The sequence below is a fragment of the Lissotriton vulgaris genome, chromosome 1_1 (genome assembly GCF_964263255.1).
Source record: "Lissotriton vulgaris chromosome 1_1, aLisVul1.2, whole genome shotgun sequence".
NCBI classification, from domain to species: domain Eukaryota; kingdom Metazoa; phylum Chordata; class Amphibia; order Caudata; family Salamandridae; genus Lissotriton; species Lissotriton vulgaris.
The window spans coordinates 1,183,738,984-1,183,763,194 of NC_141685.1; the positions used below are offsets into that span (position 1 = coordinate 1,183,738,984).

Genomic DNA, 24,211 nt, shown 5'->3' on the forward strand with positions numbered 1-24,211 from the left:
TCTACAACACCATAACTCCAGATAGGCTCTTACACTTTAATAAATCCTAGGCAGGTTTAATCTCACCTGAGCTTTCAGTTTTAGCCTCTGTTTAGAGGATTTAAGACAACCAGCTCCACTGGGTACCTACAACAGAATCTTGATTGAAGAGTTTATTCGTCTTAGATCTAATCCATTACCACCTTCGTTGGAATTACTGCTCCTGGCTATTACTGAATAGAAACGTCTGTGAGTTAGTACCTTTCATCCCTGGATTTCAGAGATTGTCGTTCCTCATTTGACAAATGATGAATTATTATTGGACACCTTTTACACCCTGCATTATCTTTAATGTCGGTTGTGAACAAGATCCTTCGGGAATATGCATGAACCACAAAATACAAGACTGTGCCTCTTAAATATTAGTAACTCCTCCATACACAGATTTACACTGTATCTTTAAATGTCCATATCTCTTACACAAAACAGAACGTTATGTTGCTTTAGGTAACAGAATGTATCCCACAAATGATGGAATGAAATACCATTCACTAATGGCATGACATCTAGATTACAAACGGCATGACAACTAGTGCCTTATGCATGACGATATTAAGAATAGCATGCAGCACCCCACTACCTTGAACATATGAGAGTAACATTATTACTGTAGTCTGCACAATATTGCAATAATAGGTTTTATATTAGAAAACGCATGCTAATGAGCGGAAATCCCATGTTTAATGAGAACTATTATATCTATTTACATCACTAATGCTGGGCTCTAAAGGAATAGCCTTTTCTCCCATCCCAAATCACTTCAGTGTCTCATATCGGGTAGTAACATCTATATTAATAACCATGCTATATCCAAAACCATCTTCGTGGGATATTCATATTGGGCTAAATTCACTACCAGTTTCACTGGGTAGCTACAGCAGCCCTTGGACTTTGGGGATTATCGGCTCTAGGTATTATCACAGGGTTCACTGGGATTACCTCTACTGTGTATTACCCAATACAAGCTTTACTGCATGGATGCAGCCGCCCCCGGACTACAGGGATTGTGACTCCCAGGTATTGACCTCCACTAGACTACCACTTACCCACAATCGTTTACTAAGGCTCCATGGTAGAAATATGTGGGTGGCTATTCCTAGCGCCTAATATTCACCTATAGGCTTGTGAAATGGCCAACATTGTTCCAAGTCCAGCCCTGCAGATCCAGACCCATTCTTAACATCCCTGTCTCTACCCTAATCTACACAAGATGACAGTAATTCGAGTCATCCAGGTGAATCTCTAATGTTCCTCTTTCCTACAAGTGCTTACCCTGCTGCACCATCATAACTGAAGTGGACACTCTTCTACTGCATCCATTGTAGAAAGAGGCTGGATGGAAAGTCTCAGCTTCTAAGGATCTGGAGTGCTAGTTGGTGCCACCAATTGACACAACTTTACCCTGAATGTCTATCTGTTAGAACCATCATCCATAACAAACAAGCTACTTACCTTTGGTAATGCTTTTTCTGGTGGATACTGTATCTGCTAGTGGATTCCTCACCTTTTTAATTACTCCAATGTGCAGCATTCCCCACGAAAATGTTTCTCCATAGCTCTCCCACCTTAATAAACTTGTCACAATATATCAGCTCCGCACGTGACCCCGCATGATGTCATCAGAGCAGTAAGAAGACCTCTTAGTGTGCTGAAGTCAGTTCCACCTATTTTTTCCATGACTTTGTGGCAAAAGGGTGAACCAACAACATTTCCACAAGTATACGATACAAAACAGAACAAGGAAGTAACAATATGCAATAGAATCTCCAAATCAAAGCATCCTCATAACTTAAATAGAAAATCTCTTAAGAAACATTCATAAGAAAGATATATAAAAAAAAATTTTCAGTATAAGCAGACGGGCAACAGGGAGGCAGGTGGGCCAGTGAGTAATCCACAGGCAGATACTGTATCCACCAGAAAAAAGTATTACTAAAAGGTAAGTAACTCGTTCTTATGATGGATACATCTGCCTGTGGATTCCTCACCCTTTGAAAAGAATCCCAAAGCAGTCCCGCACTCGGAGGAGGGTACCTCCCTGCCTATACCAAAAACTTCTATAACACAGAACAAGCAAAATAACTGTCCATTCTCCCTTCTGAATCCAAGCAATAATGCTTTTCAAAAGTGTTGAGTGGGGTCCAAGCTGCCACCTTGCAGATGTCAATCTCAGGGACACCTCTAGCAAAAATCAGAAGATGATGATTTAGCTCTGGTAGAAGGAGCACAAATACCTTCAGGTGGCTACTCCTTAGCCACAGTGTAGCAAATTTTGATGCAAAGGATTATCCACCTGGGTGAAGTTCTTTTGTGGACAGTCTTGCCCTTCATCTTGCCCACATATTTGATGAATAGCTGGTCATCCAAAATGAACTCTCTGGTTCTGGCCAGTCTGAAGCTCACTGACTTCTGGGGGTTCAAATGATTAAGTCTCTCCTTCTCCTTAGATGGATGTGGGGGAGGGTAGAAAGCAGGTTAGGTAATGGACTGCCCCAAGTGGATCGGACTGACCACCCTAGGCAGGAAAGCTGCTTTGGTCATAAGAACCATCTTATCCACATGGAATTATGTAAAAGGAAGCTTGGAGCTAAGAGCCTGCAATTTCCTCACCCTTCTAACAGATGTAATTGCAACTAAAAATAAAGTTTTGAAAGAGAGAAACCTTAACAGGCAGCTATGCAAGTGTTCAAAAGGCGAACCCATTAGAAACGTAAGAACAAGATTAAGATCCCACTGAGGCACAATACACGGAGCGGGAGGAAACCTTTTAACCCTTAACAAATCTCATAACTATAGAGGATTTAAAAAGTGAATGATGATACGGCGAACAAAGAAATGCCGACATGGCAGATAAGTAACCTTTAACCGTTGCAACAGCGCAACCTTATTGCACCAGGGATAGCGCAAAATTTTAGACCTCTGACAAATGGGCTTTCAAAGGGTCAACTGATTTCTCTCCACACCATTTAACAAATTTCACTGATCTGCCAGCATAGGACGTCTTGGTGGAGTGTCTTTGGGCTGCTAAAATAATGTCCACCATATCAGGAGGAAGAGAAAAAGAAACTGGTTGCCCAGTTCAATCTCCAGGCATGAAGGCCTGGCTCTGGAGGTGGGGGTGTAGAACTTGCCCCTGTGATTGCGTGAGGAGGTCTGCCCTGAAAGGGAGATGGAGCGGAGGGCACAAAGAGAGGTAAAGAAGATATGTGTTCCATACCCTTCTCTCTAAATCCAGGCCTCCTAATATGACTTGGGCCCGGTTTTGGCGAATCTTCCTTCGAACTTGAGGAATCAAGGGTATGGGGGACACACATACAGAAGGTGGGAGCCCGAATCTAACTGAAACGCATCCCCCAACGCTCCTCGCATCAGATACTGGAGACTGCAGAATGACAGGCAGTGCTCGTTCTCATGAGTGGCAAACAAGTCCAACTTAGGAAACCCCCACATCTCGAAAATGTGAAGTGCCACATCCGGATGGAGGAGCCACTTGCGGTTTGGTGAACACTGCTGAATGAGTATGTCCGCATGTACATTCAGGACTCCAGCTAAGTGATTTGCAAATCTGATGGTCCTGCTGAGAAGATACAACTCTACTCCTTGTTTGTTAATATACCACATAGCAGTAGTGTTGTCTGTTACGGCCTGAACTGACTGACCACGAAGGGAAGGGAGGAAGGCCTTGGGAGCCAGACATATCAATTGCAATTCAAAAATATTGATGTTCAACAATCTTTCTTCTAGAGACCTTTGACCTCCAGATCACCCAGATGAGTTTCTCAGAGGAAAATATATTTTTGGCTGACTGCTCCATCCTTTTGGACACCAAATCAGCAGGCGCAGAAGGGAAAAAGCTGCAGACAACTTGGAGGAGCAAGAAGCCTTAACCACTAGACTCTCGGGTGAAGGGTGAGATGACAAATCCTGGGTCTCCAGGAGCTACTTTATATCTTCTGGACCTAGAAACTCCAGCAGAGGTCATAGCCTTTTGCCAGATCTTCAAGGTAGGCTCTGTTAAATTGTCACTGATTGGCAATAACGGCTCTGATGAAGAGGTGCCCAAATGAAGTTCTTCAGTAAGGAAATTAAACTTTAAGCAGATGGAAGAGGCAAGTCCAATAATTATGCAGCCTTTCTTATCACTGAGTTATCATTCAGACGTCACTTCTGGAGGTGGCAAACCCTTAGGCGACACTAACTCCCACTCAGTGGAGGTGTCCAATCCACTCGCCTTCTGCAAGCCATCAAAATCTGGATCCAAATCCACAGTTTCACCTTCTTCGGCACCTTTGCATTCTTCATGATACCTTTCCTCTTTCTAACATCCCATGAGCCTCCCTATGGGATCTGACTCTCGGTATCTGCGGCACCGCTGACTTCGGCCCCAGTGTTGCAGGACAATCCAAAGGCAGAATCAGGGAGTCAGTTGTGGATGAGCTGGCGCCCGTTCGGATTCAGGCAGCACTGGAGATGTCTCATTCAGTAAAGGATCATGCCCTTCCTGAAATAGCAACGGCGTCTGCAGTCTTAGTGCTGGAGGATGCCAGGCCAAAGGAGACATACGCATGAACGGCAAGAAAGGTGTCTACTGGAAGTGAGGTGGAAAACCTCCAAGTGAATAGGCAGGTGGACCCATGGGGCCCACAGATGCACCAGATGGGGTTGCAGCCCTTGCAAAAATACCAAACATAGCATTAGGAAAGTTGGAAGTATCTGAGCCTGGAGTTGGGAATGTCGGATATTCCCGATCCTTGTTCGAGGGCTCTGTGGTTGTAGGAGGAAGCACCACATCTGGCTACGGCTGAAGAGTCAGAGTCCTCGGACCTGTGCTGAAGTCCCAGGCTTCGTGCTGAAGGTAAAGTCACAGGTTTTGAAGCCAGAGGAGGAGTGTTAGATCTCGGAGCCGGAGACAAAGCAGGAGACATTCTCTGAGATAGAGAGATATCATACCTACGCTGAGAACTTAGACTCAGGGGCACCGACTTCAGAGACTCCTCTTTAGATGAGCGATGCAGAGACCCACTGCATCGATTCTTCTTATACTTCCTCTTAGAAGATCTTGAAGTATGGGGAGACGATGAAGTCAAACAATGTCGAGACCTACGATAACCCCTCTTCTGCTTCTTGGCTCTTGCCATAAACTTTTTCTCCTTTTCCTTCAAGGCCTTAGGATTCATTTGTCTACACGACAAAAAAGTTTCATAACCGTGGTCTGACGACAAACCACGAAGGAAATCCTCATACAGGTCAGTGAGGGACATTTGACCACTGCATTCCCTACAACGTTTAAAACCTGACTTCCTTGGAGGAGACATCTCCAACAGCTACAAAGTTGCAGCAAAAAATACCGAAGAAATCTCCCAGAAATTGAGAGCCTGGAAAAAACTGTTACTCGTGGACAGGGCAGAAAAAAGGGATCTGACGTCAACACACCAACGAGGTCTTCTTATGGCTCCGCTGACGTCACACAGAATTGCGTGCAGAGAAGGTACATTGTGATCTCCTCATTGACGTGGGAGAGCTATGGAGAAAAAGTGGCAGTGCAATGCTGCACATTGGGGTAATTCAAAAGGCTAGAAATCCACAGCCAGATGTATGCATCAGAAATCACTGTGCTCTCTGTCTAAAGATAAGAGCACCTCTCCGTTCACCCATTGCTCACTTATGCGTCACCTCATTAATATTTGTGAGACATCATGAGTGATGTCAAACATATCGGATGAACCACAATACCAACAGTGTACAAAATAAACTAAAACATTCTGTGAGGTCTTCAAATAGTCATGGTTTGTAACACACACTGCATAAAGGGTAAGCCAGGAACAAGACAGCAGCAGCAAGTGCAAAACAGATATTTGTAGGACACATGTAAAATAGTTTTGTACCCAGCCATGCATTCCAGGTAAAAGTCTAACTGTATTATGTGTGCATCTGCATTCTTGGATTCCATGACCTCAAAAGCAGCCTTATGCACAGCACCCTGCATGACCCTTGAATGAAGCTGAGAGGAAGGACAATTAAAGAAGAGGAAGGACAGCGAAAGAAGTAGAAGCTAAAAGGAGCACTCATCCTTAGAAGTCCAGGGAGCCGAAACAGAACAATCAGCCACTCAGACCAAGTAAGTTTAATAAATTGCCACAACCACACTATGTGTATAGTGCACTGCGCATTTAAATGTTAAGACGTTAGATTGAGCTATAAAACAAAACTGTACAAAACAGTAAAAAAAATCAACCAAAGGATTCTTCAAGATTTGTGGCTAGACACGGTTTGTAATGGTGACATAACAGGACTTATGATGGGATGAGTGCAACAAACACTGCAGAGAAATTAAGTACTGGAGAGAAGATTAGTAGGGAAGGGTAGAGGAGAAAAGTGAATAGAGGAAAAATATGCAGGTAACATGTAAAAAAGTCTTCGACATTCTGTTGATTCATTGTTTGTTTCCAATCTTCATCCAAACTGTTTGACAAGCAGGAAAACAATTTCCATACATTTTCTATCGAGACCCAAAGCTGTAATAGTAAGGTTCATCAGGACGATAGCCATATGCTGTTGTAGGGCGTCCTGGTATGGCAACTGGCTGACCAAACCCATCCACTACAATTCTAAGAAAAGAGAGGAAATACAAAAAAGTCTTAGAATTTTTTACCATACTTACAAAACTGTGACTGTTTGGCACTCCAACAACGTTGAAAGTAAACAGTTTGAGATTTACATCCTAAAACATCTACCCACATTTCCCAGCCTGGCCAGTTTAAAAGTTTTACCCAATAAAGCACATTGTCAAAATATGTGAAAACATTGTGTAATTACATTGTGTAATTTATTAGACACCCTGGAAATTCTGTCGACAGATTACATACAACAGACGTCCTTCCTTATATTATTCACTTTCCTAGTTAACTCAAAAAATACAATTTAAAGTCTTTAACATGGCTATCAGTCACACCCAGTATGAAATGAATTTTTATAAATGTTTTCACTGCTGTATGGGTGAATTTCTCATTTATAAAAACATGATTCAGATGCAGTGCCTGAAAACAATTCAGTAGCTAGCCCTTCTTTAAATTTACTACGGTATACTACATTATTTTCTTATAGAATATCCTTGCTATCATGGCCCAATATAGGTAATACGATTAGATCCCTCAAGAAAAAGATATAGGAATATATCCAAATCATAAAAAATCCGAATCATTCATACCCATGGTGTTGCAGAACACTATGGGGCCTGTTCGCAAGCTGCAATTTGTAGTACATTTAGTTGCACTAAAGAACAAGTTACTTACCTTTTGTAACGTTTTTTTCTGGTAGATACAGTATCTGCCTGTGGATTCCTCACCTTTTGAATTACCCCAGCGCCAGCATTCTACGGCATGGCTCTGCTCGCAGCTCCGTATGACATCACCGGAGCCGTAAGATGACAGTGTTGGCGTGCTGACGTCAGTTCCACCCATTTTTTCAGTGCCCTCAAGGCAAACTGGTGGACCGACAACATTTCCACAAGTGTACACAGTATACATAATATATATACAAATACATAAAGTATATACATAAACAGAAAGGAAAAGCCAGTAAGCAAAGCACTTCCTAGCAACAAACTGTATGCATGAAAATGACATATTAAAATCATCCATGTCAAACAGTCATAACTTTTTCGATATAAACAGGAGGACAACGGGGAGGCGAGTGGGTCAGTGAGGAATCCACAGGCAGATACTGTATTCACCAGAAAAAAACGTTACCTAAAGGTAAGTAACCTGTTCTTCGGATGGATACATCTGCCTGTGGATTCCTCACCTTTTGAATTGTGACGGCTGGCTCGGCAAACAAAGGAAAGCTGACAGAGCCAACAATTATCCTTTAACTGTAGCCACAGCACAACCCTGCTGTGCCAAAGAAAGAGAAAAACTTAGTACATCAGAAAAACGAGCATTTGAAGGATCAATGGGACCTCTCTCCACACAATTTCAGAAATTTGGATCACCTGGAGGAATAAATAGGTTTGGTGAAGTGTCTCATGGATGATAAAATAACATCCACCACATCGGGTGGGAGAGAGAAGGAACTCAGGTTGCCCCGTTCAATTTCCACACCACAATTACTGAATAAATGCTTTGAAAGGGTAAGAAACCAATTTATTGTAACTTCCCTAAGACAACCTTATTTTGTGTCCATTATTTTATACTTTTTGTCTTTTTCAGAAAATCGTAACAGAACAAAGGACAATACATTCACAATATTTACAAGACTAAATACACTTTGTACAAGCTTCAAAGACAAACATTATTTACAAAATCTAAAACATTTTTGCATCAAACATTTATACACAGACAAGAAAATATTACATTCAAAACATGAGAAAAACCAATTTTGAGGGGGAATATAAACAACTTAATGACTTATAAGCGTTTAAATACTGGACCAGCCGGTCCTAGTGTGTTTCATGATGGCAATTTATTCCACCCAAACAAAACTGCCGACGCGTTCCTAGACCAGGCGTGGCGTCACTGGTCTTTCATCAGGGCTGTGGATTCTTAATCTCTGAAAAATGCAAAAACATTGTTTTGCTTTATCAGGCTTGTTTACAAGGGGTTCCTTTTTCATTCGTGGCTAAAGGAAAAATTGAGGCTACATACCAATTTCGTTTAAAGGAACTCGAGGCAGTGACTCTTCTAATAGTCCAGTTCACTATTTATTGTGGTGGCCCAATTGGATGTCTAAAAGGATTAAAAATTGTTTGTAAATATGACCCGTTCGGGTCTTAATTTAACATGTTTGGGAACCAAAATAGAGGGAATGAATGCGTACCTTGATATTACGGAAGTGAGAAGTGTGGCTCAGGGGTTAGAGGCGGCACACCCGGGAGCTGAGATCGGTCCTGGGCCAGGGTTCAATTTCCCGCCTTGGCGGGTCTTGGGCTCAAAAATTCCACGGACTCGATAATTCTTGTTCCGGTGCCTACTCGACTCACGGGTTCACACTCTGCGACTCTGGGCAATAGCTTGCTTAATCTCCACTGTGGCCCCTCGCGGCGGGATGCCTGGCTTTCACCTTGTGGATACCCTGGTGGGGTTATCTCACAGGGGAATACCAGGATGGGTTCCCAAGGCAAGCGCCTTGATGCCTTCGGGTGATACGTGCGCTATATAAATCGCAATACATTTACATTACATTTACACGGCGGGTTCGCTCGTACAACGTAACCATCAAGTTCGGTTTCTAAAACAATAAGGCAAGTTGTTTGGTTCGCGTGGCGATTTCAAAAAGGAATTATACTAATGGATGTGATCCTACAACAGCAATTGAGCCTACCTTATTGGAATATCGTAGTCTTAAAGCTGTGGAATGGAGGGCCAATATCTCCGTCCTGTAACGCAAACAAAACGTTGTACTTAAGGTCACTATCTATGGGTGCGAGTTAGAAAGGCGTAGGAGCGGTGTCCACACTTACCTGCTCCTTTGCCACCGCACGCCGTTACTGGGATCTGTTTTCTCTCATTGAAGATGGCCGCCGCAATTTTGTGTTTGTTTTATGTTCGAGCTTGCCTAGGTGCATTATGGGACTTGTAGTCGGGAAACCGACAAAGCGCATGGTATGGACACCATCCGATTATTCTTATATATCGTGATGTTGCGCTCAAGTATATATAGTAAGATGGTGCTTTGGTGGATGTAACGCTAATGAATTCAAAAGCGCGCTGGTAACGCATTCCCTATTACTTAAAGATTAAGCATGTTGGTACTCATAAAGCATGTGTTAAATTTATCATACTAGCGACATCCAAAAGGCCATGGACCATACTAATTTGTGAATACTGGAATAGATCAACAGAGACATAGTGCCTGCCAGGGATGTCAAACCGATGCAAGTCAACGCACTCGCGGTGCTTATATATGCGCTATCTCAGACAGGTTATTCAGACCGGTCTGCGCGCTGTTAAACTTAAGAATGAGGTAAGCCTCTTTCTGTAACAGAACACGCTCTACATCATGGCATTTAGACTTTGAATTTATGGTATACAGAACAGACCATTTAAATTCCTGTTCGTTGTGGCCTTTCTCACAGAAATTTTCTACCGTGGGCGCAGACATAACCTTCTTCTTAATACGAGATCTGTACTGGCTGATTCTTTGGTTTACTTGTTGACAAGTTTTTCCTACATAAATTAGCTGGCACGGACATCGCACCACGTATACAACATTTTTCGTTCTACAATTAGAGAAATTCCTTGGGTTCTTCAGGTCAAGAACGTCCCCGTTATCTTTACAGAAGATTTGGAGTATAGAAAAGGTTTTAGCTACAGGTGATTATGCTACAGATGTCTTGAGTGCCATAGCCGTGTACTATAGCTCGATCCAGCTACTTGGTATGCAAGGGTCTTGAACCCCTGGCTCATTTTATTTGTGATTTGTCGTTTTTACCATCACAGGTGTGGTTTACAAGAGAGTGGAAATAAGAGTGGATAACCCCTGTTTGCCCTGAAGAAGTTGCGTAAATTAAGTGCAACGAAACATGTTGGCGACAATGATTCACACAAGATTTTGCTTGGTGTGAGTCGTTTTTAATTTGAAGAACTCACAGCCCAGAATAAATCCAGAGTGGCCAGTGAATTCTTCAATTTTAATTGTGTGAGATTCACGTTTTCATTTCTCACTAGGGGTTTGGTGTATGTGCACACTAAAATAGCAAGGGTTCATGTTAACTTGCTATGGTAAGAACAATCAGCAGACTGTGGGGCTGATGTTAAGAAAAAGCACTGTTTTATATTGTCGGTCTTTTTCTTGTGTTTGTCTTTCCTTTCCACTATTATAAGAGTGAGTTACCGATGATGATAAATGGGTATACTGGCAATTGCTAGCCAGAAAACCCCATTGGCGGTGCTTTTGTGAGGGGCTCTCCCACATTTTTTCCACTAAACTTTTGGTGGGTGATGGTATTGTGACAATTTTCTCTGTATCTTGTGTGTACCTTGATAGCTTCTGACACGTGTACAGTTATGAATAGCCTAAAAACAGTGGGCTTGTGGTAGTAAAAAGTTGTATACCACTACATTCCTTGAATACAAAATAGAAATAATAAGAGTGTCAGGAGGGACAGGCCATTTGTTGGTTATTACAGTTTGAGTGGCCTGCACCCTCTTCTTTCCCCCTGAGGCTCCAATTAATTTGATCTGGAGGTGTGGAACCTGCCCCAGTGATGCGAGAGAAGATCTGCCCTGAGAGGGAGAAGGAGCGGAGGCTGCGATGAGAGATGAAGTGGATCTGTGTACCACACTCTTCTTGGCCAATCCAGGGCGATCAATATGACTTTGGCCCTATGTTGGGGAATCTTCCTCAGAACTCGGGGAATCAAGAGTATGGTGGGAAACGCTTAAAGGAGCGGCAAGTTCCAATCCAACTGAAACGCATCCCCCAACGCTCCCTGCATCGGAAACTGCAGAACGACGGGCAGTGCGCATTCTCGTGACTTTCCAACCGAGAAAATTCCCACATCTGGAAGATGAGATGGCCCACCTCCAGATGAAGCGGCCACTCGTGGTCAGCTGAGTAATGCTGACTGAGACTGTCCGCACGCACATTTAGCACACCGGCCAGATGATTTGCCATTACACAAATCTGATGGCCCTGAGCCCAGAACCAGAGCCTTTTTGTAGAGACAATACGCCCCACACCTCTCTGTTTGTTGATATACCACATCGCAGTAGTGTTGTCCTGGACCGACTGACCGCAAAGGGAAGGAAGGAAGGCAGGCAGGCCTTGAGAGCCAAACGTATTGCCAGCTATTTCAAAAGGTTGATGTGAAGCAACCTTTCCTCGGGAGACCAAAGACCTTCACCCTCCAGATCCCCCAGATTAGCACCCCACCCTAGAGTGGAGGCATCCGTGATCACTGTGGCCACAGGTGGAGGAGGCTGAAGGAAAATGCTACTTACCAGTATGCATTTGTTCTTGGCAAGTAGAGCTGCAGAGTTGCACTCTATGCATAGATTGCCACCTAGCATTGGGCCCGGATGTTTGCAGTTTGTTTTGTAGAAAGGTCTTTGGAAGTCACGGGATAGGTGACTCCTCCTTTGGATGATACTGCGCATGGTCATCGGCTCCATCCCCAGATTGTTTTTCACCATTAGGGAAGTGATGGAGCTGTATAAGAGATAGTGATGTCCATGTGATATGTATCTAATTAAGATAACACTGGAACCGATAAAGGTAGCCGGGGAGGCGGGTGGGCGTGTGCAAATTCTGCAACTCTACATGCCAAGAACAGATGCATACTGGTAAGTAGCATTTTCCGTTCGAGGCATATGAGCTGCAGATTGCACATTATGCATAGATTACATAGCAGTTCCCACACCTAGTGGCGACCACCCGTATCTGTTGCAGTGGTTTAAAACAGAGTTTTTAGTACAGCCTGGCCCACAGTGGCTTGTTTAGTTTGCACATCTACACAGTAATGCTTTGTGAATGTGTGCAGTGTAGCCCATGTGGCTGCTTTGCATATGTTATCTAGGGGACTGTTCCTTAAGAATGCCATTGAAGCCCCTATTTTCCTGGTAGAATGGGCATTTGGTGGGATTGTTAATGTGCGTTTAGCTTTTTGATAACATATTTGTATACATTTAAAAATCCACCTAGCGATCCCTGACTTTGAAATGGGATTGCCTTTATGTGGCGGTGAGAAAGACACAAAAAGTTGTTTTGTCTTACGAAAGGTTTGTGTTCTTTCAATGTAGTACAGTAATGCTCTCTTGACATCTAAAGTGTGCATAGCTCTTTCTGCGACTGTTTGAGGCTGCGAGAAAAACACGGGCAGCTCAACAGATTGATTTAGATGAAAAGGGGAAATTACTTTTGGAAGGAATTTTGGATTAGTACGAAGAACCACTTTGTTATGATGCATTTGCAGAAAGGGTTCCTGAATGGTAAATGCTTGTAGTTCACTAACACTTCTGAGAGACATAATGACTACTAGGAAAGCTACTTTCCAGGTTAGAAATTGCAATTCGCATTTATGTAATGGTTCGAAGGGAGGTCCCATTAACCTTGTGAGAACTACATTTAGATTCCACACTGGTGTGGGTGGTGTTCTGGGAGGAATTATTCTTTTGAGTCCTTCCATGAAAGCTTTAATAGCTGGTACTCTAAAAAGAGATAGATGTTGTCTATTTTGCGAGTATGCTGTAATAGCTGCAAGGTGTAACCTGATAGACGTGTAGGCTAAGTTACACTTTTGAAGGTGCAGTAAATATCCAATGATGTGTTGAATAGACACATCTAAAGGATCAATTTGGTTGTTTTGGCAGTATATGACAAACCTTTTCCACTTAGCAGCGTAACATGCTCTAGTGGTGGGGCGTCTAGCTTCTTTGATAACGTTCAAACAGTCTGGGGGAAGGTTGAGGTAACCAAACTCTATGACCTCAGGAGCCAGATCGCTAGGTTGAGCTGAGCTGGGTCCGGGTGCCTGATCTCCCCACGGTTCTGCGTTAATAGGCGTGGAGATAGGTTTCGTTTTTGGTGTGGTACTACAGACATTTGCAACAGCGTGGTGTACCACTGTTGTCTGGCCCAAGTTGGAGCGATCAGGATGAGCGTTAGGGAATGTTGCTGTAGTTTGCGCACCACTAATGGAATTAGTGGGAGAGGAGGAAAAGCTTACACAAATAGTTTTGACCAGTTCATCCATATCGCATTGCCTTTGGACAATGGGTGTGGGTATCTGACGGCAAAGTTTGGGCATTTTGCGTTTTCGTGGGTGGAAAAGAGGTCTATTTGAGGTTGTCCCCACATTTGAAAGAACGGATGAAGAACTTGTGGATGAAGTTCCCATTCGTGGATTTTCTGAGTTTGTCTACTTAGCAGATCTGCCAAGGTGTTTTGTACTCCTGGGTCGTGTTGAGCTAATAGGAAGATCTTTAGTGGTATAGCCCATCTCCATATCTGCTGTTCTAACAGAGAGCTGCAGAGAGTGTGTCCCTCCCTGATTGTTTATGTAGTACATAGCTGTCATATTGTCTGTGCGGACTAGGACAGCTTTGCCTGACACTTGAATTTGAAAAGCTTTTAGGACTAGAAACACAGCTGGTAACTCTAGGTGGATGATGTGGAGTAGCTTTTGTTGCGGTGTCCACCTGTCTTGCGTGGTGTGATGCAGGAGGTGAGCTCCCCAGCCGGAGAGCGATGCGTCCACTGTTAAGACTACTCTAGGAACTGGCTCTAGAAACGGTCGCCCTTTGGAAAGATTTTTGGTGTTCCACCATTGCAGAGAACGATGAGTCCGACCGTCCCCCAACACTAGGTCGGTTAGTTGAACTTGAGCCTGGTTCAATTGGCGTGCTAGGCACTCTTGAAGTGGACGCATTTGCAATCTTGCGTGAGGAACTATGAATATGCAAGATGCCATCATTCCTATGAGCTGCATGAACACTTGAGCTGGTAGTGAGTGTTGCGGCTTGAATTTTGTTAGAAGAGTTTGTACACTTGTTATCCTTGCTGGAGAGGGATACGCTAGTGTTAACTGGGTGTTTATTGTAGCGCCGAGATACTGTTGTATATGTGAGGGTTGTAGATGAGACTTGGTGTGATTTACTGGGAATCCCAAGTCGTGAAGCAGTTGAATGGTAGCATGAGTGTGTTGTACACACTGGCTGTATGAGCTGGCTTTATGAGCCAGTTGTCCAGATATGGCAAGACATGAATGTTATGTCTTCTTAAGTGTGCTGCTACCACTGCTAGGCATTTAGTAAACCCCCTTGGCGCTGTTGTGACTCCGAATGGGAGCACTTTGAACTGGTAGTGCTGTCTGTCTAGCACAAATCTGAGATATTTTCTGTGCGCTGCGCGGATGGGAATATGGAAGTAGGCGTCCTTGAGATCTAGAGTGGCATGGAAGTAGTTTAGTCCCAGCAGTGGAAGGACCTGTTGAAGTGTGACCATATGGAAATGGTCCGACTGAATGTAAATGTTTAGAGGTCTGAGGTCTAGGATGGGTCTTAGAGATCCGTCCTTTTTTGGTATTAGGAAATACAGTGAGTATACTCCTTTGTTTTCCTGGTGCTTTGGAACTATCTTGATTGCATTTTTCTGCAAGAGGGATATTACCTCTTGTCTGAGCAATGTTAAATGTTCCTGTGACATTGGACGCTGCCTGGGTGGTATGTTTGGGGGGGTAGATTGTAGTTCCAGACAGTAACCTGATTGAATAATTTGTAACACCCACCTGTCTGATGTGATGTTTTCCCAGGCTGGCAGGTTCTGTTGGAGTCTTCCCCCGACCGGAGTGGAGTGGGGCGGGGGAAGAGGAAGGGAGTCATTGGGTAGGGGTGGAGGCAGAGCGGGAATATTTATTTTCACCTTTGCCCTTGTTATTGTTACCCCTGTACCCACCCCTTTGGTAGCCCTTGCTGTAAGTGGATTGTGTGGGGGCTTTGCATGAGGCAGAGGCTGTGTCTGAGGAATATTCTCTGGTGACACCTCTATAGGATGAGCGACAAAATAAACGTCTGGGAGCCTGCGACTGCAGGACTCCCATAGATTTGGCGGCGTCTGTATCTTTTTTCATTTTTTCAAGAGATACATCCACGTTGGGTCCAAATAGGTGTTGCTCATCGAAAGGTTGATTTAGAATGGCATTTTGTACATCCGGTTTGAATCCTGATATACATAGCCAGGCATGTCTGCATAGCAAGACGCTGGTGTTAACTGCTCTAGACACACTATCTTCTGCATCAAGGGCACATCTGATGGAGGTATTTGTAATGTTTTTACCCTCTTGGATGAGTTCATGTGCCCTATCCCTGTACTTATCAGGGAGTTGTCTCATTATTGACTCTAATTAGTCATAATGTGCCTTATCATATCTGGCTAGCAATGCTTGTGTGTTGGCGATACGCCAGATGTTTGCTGCTTGAGACGCAGTTCTCTTTCCGGATGCGTCTAGTAACTTAGACTCTTTATCTGGTGGGGCAGCATCACCTGATGTTTGCGAGTTAGCTCTCTTGCGTGCGTTGGAAACTACAAGTGAGTCTAGTGGTACTGGCCCCTTAATGTATGCTGGGTCTGAAGGGGCGGCTTTATATTTCTTCTCTATACGAGGATTAATGATTCTAGTTCTGACTGGATCTTTAAAGACTTCAGCAGCGTGTTTAATTACTCCTTTGAGCATTGGTAAGATGGATGCAGACCTTTGTGCGTTATCAAAGGTATCCATCAGGAAGTCTTCTTCTACAGGGTCTGTATGTATGTCTACCCCGTGATATTGTGCAGCTCTGTGTATTAGTTCGTTAAACCCTATAGTGTCTTCAGGTGGGGAAGGCCGTGAGGGGTATAAGTCATCCTGAGGGACATTTGGGACATCTGGAGTGGTGTAATCAACCCATGGGCCAGGTGATCCTGTAGGTGTGTCTGGAACAGGCATGTTACCCCCCATATCATCAGAACTATCATCTGTATGAGAGGGTGTAGGGGAATGCTGTGGTATGGGAGAGTGTGGTGATGGCATAGGTGGAGGAGAAGGGGAAGGCGGTCTTAAAGGCGAGGTAGCCATGTCCTTCTTTGCAAGCGGAGCTGGAGCTAGCTTGTCCAGTGGTCACTTTTTTGAGGCCAAAATCAACTGTCCAGTTATTGGGTCCTTAGCCAGAGTCATTTGGGCAGGGTCTGAAAAATATAAGTCCTCTGCCGGAGGCCGATCTTTTGGTGCTGTGGAAGGTTTTGGCACCGAAGCGGCTTGCTTTGGTTTTCTGGCAATGTCCTTTGTCGGGGAAGCAGGAGTCTTTCTCGGCTCCGAATGTTTTTTCGGTTCTGAAGGTTTTTTCGGGTCGGGTGTTGTTTTCGGATCCGTTTGTTTCTTTGGATCCGATGCCTTTTTCGGTGCCAGTAGCTTGGGGGCGGCACCATGGGAAGGCTGACTCGAGCCAGAGTCACCTGAAGGCTTAATTGGCTTCTTTGCCGGGCCCGAAGGTGGGGCAGTAGAAGCGGAGTGGTGTGCACCCGAGGGTGTAACCTGGGCCTTCTTTGGGTGTGTCGAGGAAGGGTCGGGGCGACGGTCTTACTTAGGACCCGTTGCGCTGGAGTGACGTCCTCGACATCCGAATCTTCTTCATGTTCGGATCCGCTGTCGACGTCTTGCTGTTCTGGGACGTTGACGCCTTCCTCAAAGATGTCGTCCGGAATGGAGGATGAAGATCGAGCCATTGTTCTTCTCGCTCCTTGGTCCCGGATAGTCTTTTTGGAGCAGAAAGAGGCACAAGCTGAACAGTCCCTTGCCTCGTGCTCCGGAGAAAGGCAGAGGTTACACACCTCATCAAGGTCGGTGTGGGGAAACTTCGACCCACATTGAGGACACTTTTTGAATGGCGTCCTTTCCATGAGCTGGAGTTGAGGCCTAGTTAGGCCAGAAGGCCGTCGACCGGAATCGAAGTATTCGACGTTGAAGAATATCGTCGAGTGGAGAAGCGTTCAAAACTTATTTTCTGAAAGTTGGTGAGGATTGCGCGCCGAAGGAATTCGGTTTCAACACGGAGCGCTGGAAACACATCCGAGCCCGGTGGCGGAAAAAAACAATCTAGGGATGGATCCGAAGACCATGCGCAGTATCATCCATCTCCATTGTGCTGATACCACTGTCTGCGGAGGCACCACTGGAGTGGCCTCATGTGCCAGCGTCCATGGCTGACCAACAGTATGCAGGAAGCTTACACACCGAACAGGCGTAGAACCTTCAGGACTGGAACAACCGCTCCATCGTGAAACAAAGGAATCATGTTCTGTATGTCGAGAATCCACTGCGGAGGCGGGAAAGCTCAACACACAGTAGTGTCCAGTACTGCCCCTATGAACAGGCTGCATTGAGATAATACCAGGTGAGATTTGGGTACATTTATATAGAAAACCAAGTTGAACAGCAATTGCGTTGTTAAATGCAAGTGGTGCAACACCATCTCTGGAGACTTGAATTTTAGCAGCCAGTCGTCCAGATAAGGGAAAACGGAAACCCCATACCTTCTGAGATGTGCTGCCACCACCGCCATCACCTTTGTGGAGACCTGTGGTGCGGAAATGAGAACGAACGGAAGGAGATACTACTGAAGCAACTTCAGGATGGAAAGATGAAAATACGCATCCTACAAATCGATTGACACCATTCAGTCTTCCTGTTGCAGCGCTAGAAGAACCTGAGCCAAGGTCAACCTTTTGAACTTTTCCTGCCTGGCTAAAAATTAAAAATCCTGAGGTCCAGGATCGGCCTCAATCGACAGTCCTTCTTGGGAATCAGGGAATAACAGGAGTAACATCCTTGACCCCTTTCCTACTCTGGAACCACCTCTATTGCTCCTTTCTGCAACAAGACAAGAACCTCCTGTTGTAAGAGAAGTAAATGGTTCTCTGAACACCAATCCTGGCGAGAAGGGTAAGGAGGTGGAAACTCTAGAAAAAGGAGGGCATACCCATTTCCACAAGATTCAAAACCCAACAGTATGAGGTAACCGATTCCCAATCTTGTAGAAAATGGGACACCCGACCCCCTACAGGACAAACATGCTCCAAGATGGGGGATCTAGAGCTGCTTTCCCGTGGTACCATTGGGGGTGGGTCGAAACAAGAGAATAGGAGGAGGACTGCTACCGGGAGGCTCCTCGAACATGGCCTCTATTTTTTCCCCTGTATGACCTGGACAGAGGATTTTGCTGTTGGTGCGGAGGCTGCTGACTACCTCGAAAGAAAGCCGCCTTCCCAAAGCCTTGCTACCTCTTGTAGGCAGGTCCAAAGATCTTGCAGTAGCCCTACTGTCTGTAAAACGCTGCAAGGCAGGGTCCGCTTTGGTACCTAACAATCTTGAGCCATCGAAAGGCAGATCCAGTAGAGTAGTCTGAACATCTGGGGAAAAACCTTAAGATCTGAGCCAGGCATGTCTTTTCGTAGCAACTGAAGAGCCCATTACCCGGGCAACCGAGTCTACAGTCTCCAGACCTGACTGAATGACCTGTTAGGCAGCTGGATGAGAATTTGAAAGAGCCTCAAGAAAATGAACTCTATGTTCCTCAGGAAGTTTAGGGGCCAACTGTTTCACAGAGTCCCTAAGGGCAGGAATATATCTCCCAGGTAAGCAAGTAGCGTTTGTAGATTTCAGCGCCATACTTGCTGAGGAACACACCTTCTTGGCCAACTGTTCTAGCTTTTTTGAATCACTATCCCCCGGGGTGGTATGAAAGGGCCCAGACGACAGCTTGGAGCAAGAAGCCTGAACCACCAAACTTTCTGGAGATAAGTGGGCAGAAAGAAAAGCTGGATCCCCAGAAGCAGGTCTATATCTTCTTGTTACTGATCTTGAAACTGCAGGAGCATACAAGGGCTTCTGCCACACCTCCATAATTGGCTCCGTCAACGCCTCACTGCAACGCACAGAGGCTCACAACAAATACAGAGATTCAGCACTCCAATAGGTCAAGAAATTAGTGTAATTTGCAAATACAAGCAACGTAAGAAAAGGCAAATGAATTCAGCAAATTCTTGTTTCTTGGTTTCTTTTTTAAATTTTTTATTGAGTTTCAAAATATCTTCTACATCATGTGATGACATTACATAAGAGTCAAAGAAAACAAAATGAACAGAGTATCAAAAGTACATAGTCATACTTTACATCCACAGCTATATAATTTGTAATCAGGTAAAACAGTCTAACCAAATGACACGCGACTACTTCTGAAATATACATAAAGGGAAAAAAGAATAGGCTAACATAAATTGGCATTGCTGCATACAGCATGTGACATATATGTTTATATAGTAACAGCTTCAGGTGAGTTGGGTTGATCTACACTGCGCAAATACAGTAACAGGGGCTCCCAAATATCGCCAGGCCTGGGTGTTGCAGGTAGCTCCTCAGGGTATAATACTAAATGTTTTCTACAGAGCGACAGATCTTTCAGCCATTCTTCCACCGTGGGGCTTAGTTTGCTGTCCCACACCATTGCCACTCGACGCTTGGCTACAAGCAATGCTACTCTTACTAGCCTCCCCACCGCACCTTTCAGGAATGGAACGAAATCCAATAAGCATAGCTGTGGAGTGCACTGCAATGGGGTCCCAATGATCTTTGTTAGAGTGTTAATCACAGCTGCCCAATATAACGACACTTGTCCACATGTCCAAGCCAAGTGCTAGAAATCTGCTCCCATCGCCCGCATCACCTACAGGCATCCCTGTCCCGGAGCCCATATTTAAAACGTTTATATGGAGTATAGTACACTTGGTGCAAATATTTAAAATGTATAATTTGCAAGTTCCCATTAGATGTTAGGTTACTAGTAAGTTGGCAGCAGGTCTCCCATTCTCGCTGTGTAAGTGGTGGGTCAAGTTATTCATTCCAGGTGCCAATACTCTTGTTACTTGTGAAAGGTCTGTCTTCCTGCGCAGCACGATATAGCTTGGTAACTAGCTTGTGACGAGTGAGGGCTAAATATAGTTTTTTTTTGGAAAACCTTTATTGTGCATGAAAATTTAAACAAATACGGGCCTACAACCACCAGGCCGGCCACGAAACTGTGAAGCACAGGAGCAAGCAATACGGTTCCCCAGCGACATCAGGCAATATAGCAACAATCAGCAGCAGTTACACTAAACGGAATCATGTCGCTAGGGAAAAGGAGCATTGAGGTTTAAGTTTTCAAATTTTTCCAGTCTAAAGATAAATCAGTGAAGAATAGAGTCAAGGAGAACTGAGTCCGCACATCAACATCACAACATGGGCAGGCCGCAACAAGTCGAAACAACCGTAGTGAAACCCACCCCGTCAACCTGGCAGTACTTCACATATCAACAGGAGAAGCAGTTCGCATGTACGTACCACCCCCAGCGCTACCCACTCCTAACTAAACCCCTATCACAGACCCAGAACGGAAGAAAAAAGAAGAAATCATAAAAGAGATCATACATAGGCACCATAGAAACTAACAAGAACTAAATATAACCCCCCCCCCCCCACACACATGCAGAGGCTACGGCCTGCCCCCCCCCACCCCCCAGCAGAGTGTCTGTCGCCCCAAAAAACCCGAAATTTAGGAAGAAAAGAGAAGTAGAGAGAAAGAAAGAGGGAAGAAACAAAGAAAAATATGCACCAGTGCTATGGGGAGCAAGGAAAGAAATCTGTCCCAGAACTCCCACTAAAGAACGGCGGGGAGGAGGGCCACATCACACACGCTCGGACACCACCGGCTCACTAAGCATTCTCTACCCCAATAACAATAACGGATAGCTGCACCAGAGGTCTGACCATTAGGGAGAGTCAACAATCAATACACAAAGTCACATGTAAGGGTCGGGTCCCTCGCTGTCCCCACCCGCCAGTATATCAGTGCAGCAAGGGGACCACCTAGCCCTGGCCCGACCTGGGAGTTAGACTCACATCTACCCTGCGCGGCAATCCGATGCAGTCTGAGTCAACAAAGAAACATGGCCGCTCCGAGGATGGGGGAAGGGCACAGTCGCTGAACAGGCATCGCCTGCCTTCCTTAGGTAGTTCTTCCCTGATGACACACTCGTCCGAGGCAACCAAGCGACAAAAGTCACGAGATGGGGAAGTCAAAACCAGCAAGGACGGAGCAGAAGACAAGGCAGGAGGGCAGGCTAGCAGTGAACAAAGCAGTGGGACTGTAGCACGAGGTAGACAGCCAGCCAGGGAACAAAGGGGAGACAATGTTGCAGCGGCATTCTCGACGGGTGGCAACAAAGCTCCACAAGCCTCAGCAGTAGTTTCCTGAACCGCAACAGTAGCACTCGGAGGCGGCGGTGGGCTGGCAGACTGTGACAAAGACAACACCAGATCTTGTCGGGGGTAAGCCCCCTGCGCTTGGCATACATCATAAGCACATGCATCAAGTGTCTCACTCAATACTTTATAAGTGCAGAACATCTCCGCTCGTATCTCACCCAGGAACTTCATTACATCCTTGTAGGACCATTCTGGCTGCAGGTCCGGTAGCTCCACACTCCCGGGGGAGAAATCAACCCCAGCCCCCTGCACAAAGGCGTGCTCGTCATCCCAAAAGGAAAGCACACAGTCGTCCTCACAGCACCGAAGAGCAGGCGCCGCCATCTTTACTTCAGTGCATGGAGAGCTGGGGGGGGAAGTAAGACAAGGGGGCCACGGGACCCGATCGTTAGGCAGCTGTCGTCCCTGTAGCATACTGTATCCACTCCCGTCCGTCGTTTAATTAGGGAGTAGTCGGCCGTGAAGGAAATAGGCAGTACTGTGAGGAGCTCACCGGCGACAGGCACGTTGACGAGAAGAGCCGACCAGCATCATGGCAGCCATGAACAAAGGAACCCCAGGGAAGCCCCTTCTTAGCCGTCCCGGTACAGCTCCGCGTAGTCTCGGCCGGGTGGAGAAAGCAAGCATCGGCCAAGCAGCAGGCAGGTGGAAGCACCCCCGCGTTGTGTCACAGTCGCCGCATCAGGACGGTCACCTCGGGGCACGCGAGGTCCGGCAGGCGCTGGTCCGGCAGGCGCTGTGGAGCGGGCAGGGACCCGGGCAAGGGCGCTCCGTCCCGTAACTTCCGACTCCGGGCGGGCGGAGAGGCCGGAGGGACCCCGTCGGACTCGGCACCTTTTCCCGCACCTTGTAGGCAAAAAGGATCCGCAGGATAGTGATCAGGATGTAGGTGCGGGACTCGAGAGCCGGCGGAGCCGAGCGACCGCACGTCCGTTCAGATCGCCATCTTGGCTCCTCCCCCAATATAGTGTTTGCAGCACCAATGCCTCCTGCGGTTCCGCCGGAAATATAGGATAGTGAATCTGCATCGCTTGTTTTAGTCTGTGCATATATAACACAAAACTGGTGTCTTATTCTGATTATAAGCCATGTCCCTGTCTGTCAGAAAAGTGCCATTCTGAAACAGATCCTGCATCTCAGTAAGGCCCACTTGCGCAAGTGTATTCAGCGCTCCCTGTTCATGCTTTGCTGATATGTGAGTGGTATGCTATTGGCAAAAGCGGTGAGTATAATGGTAATTTTCCTGCCTCTCGACTTAATGCCTGCCAAGCTGCGATCGTGGAGTTAATGGTGTTGCAAGTATTGCGGGGTGTACGTCTATTGGCGTGAGTTAATAAGGAACTCAATGGGACAGGGTGGGCATCCCAGTGCTCCACAACCACATGAGGGACGAAGGCATGCGGGCGAACCAGAAATGTGCATATTGTGCATGCGCACAGAGATAATACATATAAAAATCAGGTACGCGGAAACCACCGTGCTTATAGTCCAATGTGAGGGATTTCCAGCTCACCCGCGCCTGTCAGCCTCCCCATACCAAGATAAGCAGCAGAGTGTGCAGAGTTTTAAAAAACTGTTGTGTAAGTTGAACCGGTATGTTACTGAAGTAATATACAAATGTTGGCAATACCATTATTTTTATTAATGCTATGTAATCTACGAGTGAAAGTGGAAGTTTTACCCATCTACCATATAATCAAGTGAGACTACGTACCCGTAGGTTGGATTGAATCACCCTCATAAACGCTATGTAAATTGTGCGGTGTATATCGTTTATCTGCCCCACATACGCGTTGCGGCATTATCATTGGGTGTCCAAATTTGTGCTGCATGCCAGCCTCAACCTGAGGCAACCTCTGGTATAGGTAGTAGAGTCCAGAGATAGAAGGGAACCCCCAAAAGTTAGAGGGTTTTGCCTAAAAGGCAAAACTTCACCGCAGGTGAAATTTAATAAAAAAATGGTGAGGTTTTGTTGTTAAAAATGAGTGGGTATAATTTCAGATCGTGTTACTGGATCTCTTTATAACACTTATATGACAAAGTCGACATGTTTCTGCTCCATTTCGCCCAGCCGGGTCTGCGGAGCATTCACAGGACAAACAAAATGGACAACAAATCCGTTACTTACACTACTTGTGAAGTACTCAGTAGTGTCGTTCTTAAACACTCTGTTTCTAAATTGGTCAAGGTTCCTTTTGTTAGGAATCTTCGCACTTCAACAGGGAGCGTTAGGACTATCTGGTACTGAGCCGCACAAGGAAAAATCTCCCCGTCTAGTGCTGGCTCATTGGACACCCAATGACAATGCTGTAATGCGTATGAGGGGCGGATAAACGATATACACCGCACAATTTACATAGCGTTTATGAGGGTGATTCAATCCAACCTACGGGTACGTAG

The 24,211-nt window shown here is 45.5% G+C and overlaps 1 protein-coding gene across 1 annotated transcript in view; it reads right to left on the minus strand.

The window, feature by feature from the left end:
• Positions 1-307: 307 nt before the first annotated feature.
• The window catches only part of KIFAP3 (kinesin associated protein 3), a 1,607,567-nt gene continuing 1,583,663 nt past the window's right edge, over positions 308-24,211 (minus strand). The window contains exon 20 of the mRNA XM_086964434.1: positions 308-6,647. Coding sequence (XP_086820560.1) covers positions 6,539-6,647 — 109 coding nt within the window. The 3' untranslated portion in view covers positions 308-6,538. The remainder of the gene's footprint in view (positions 6,648-24,211) is intronic.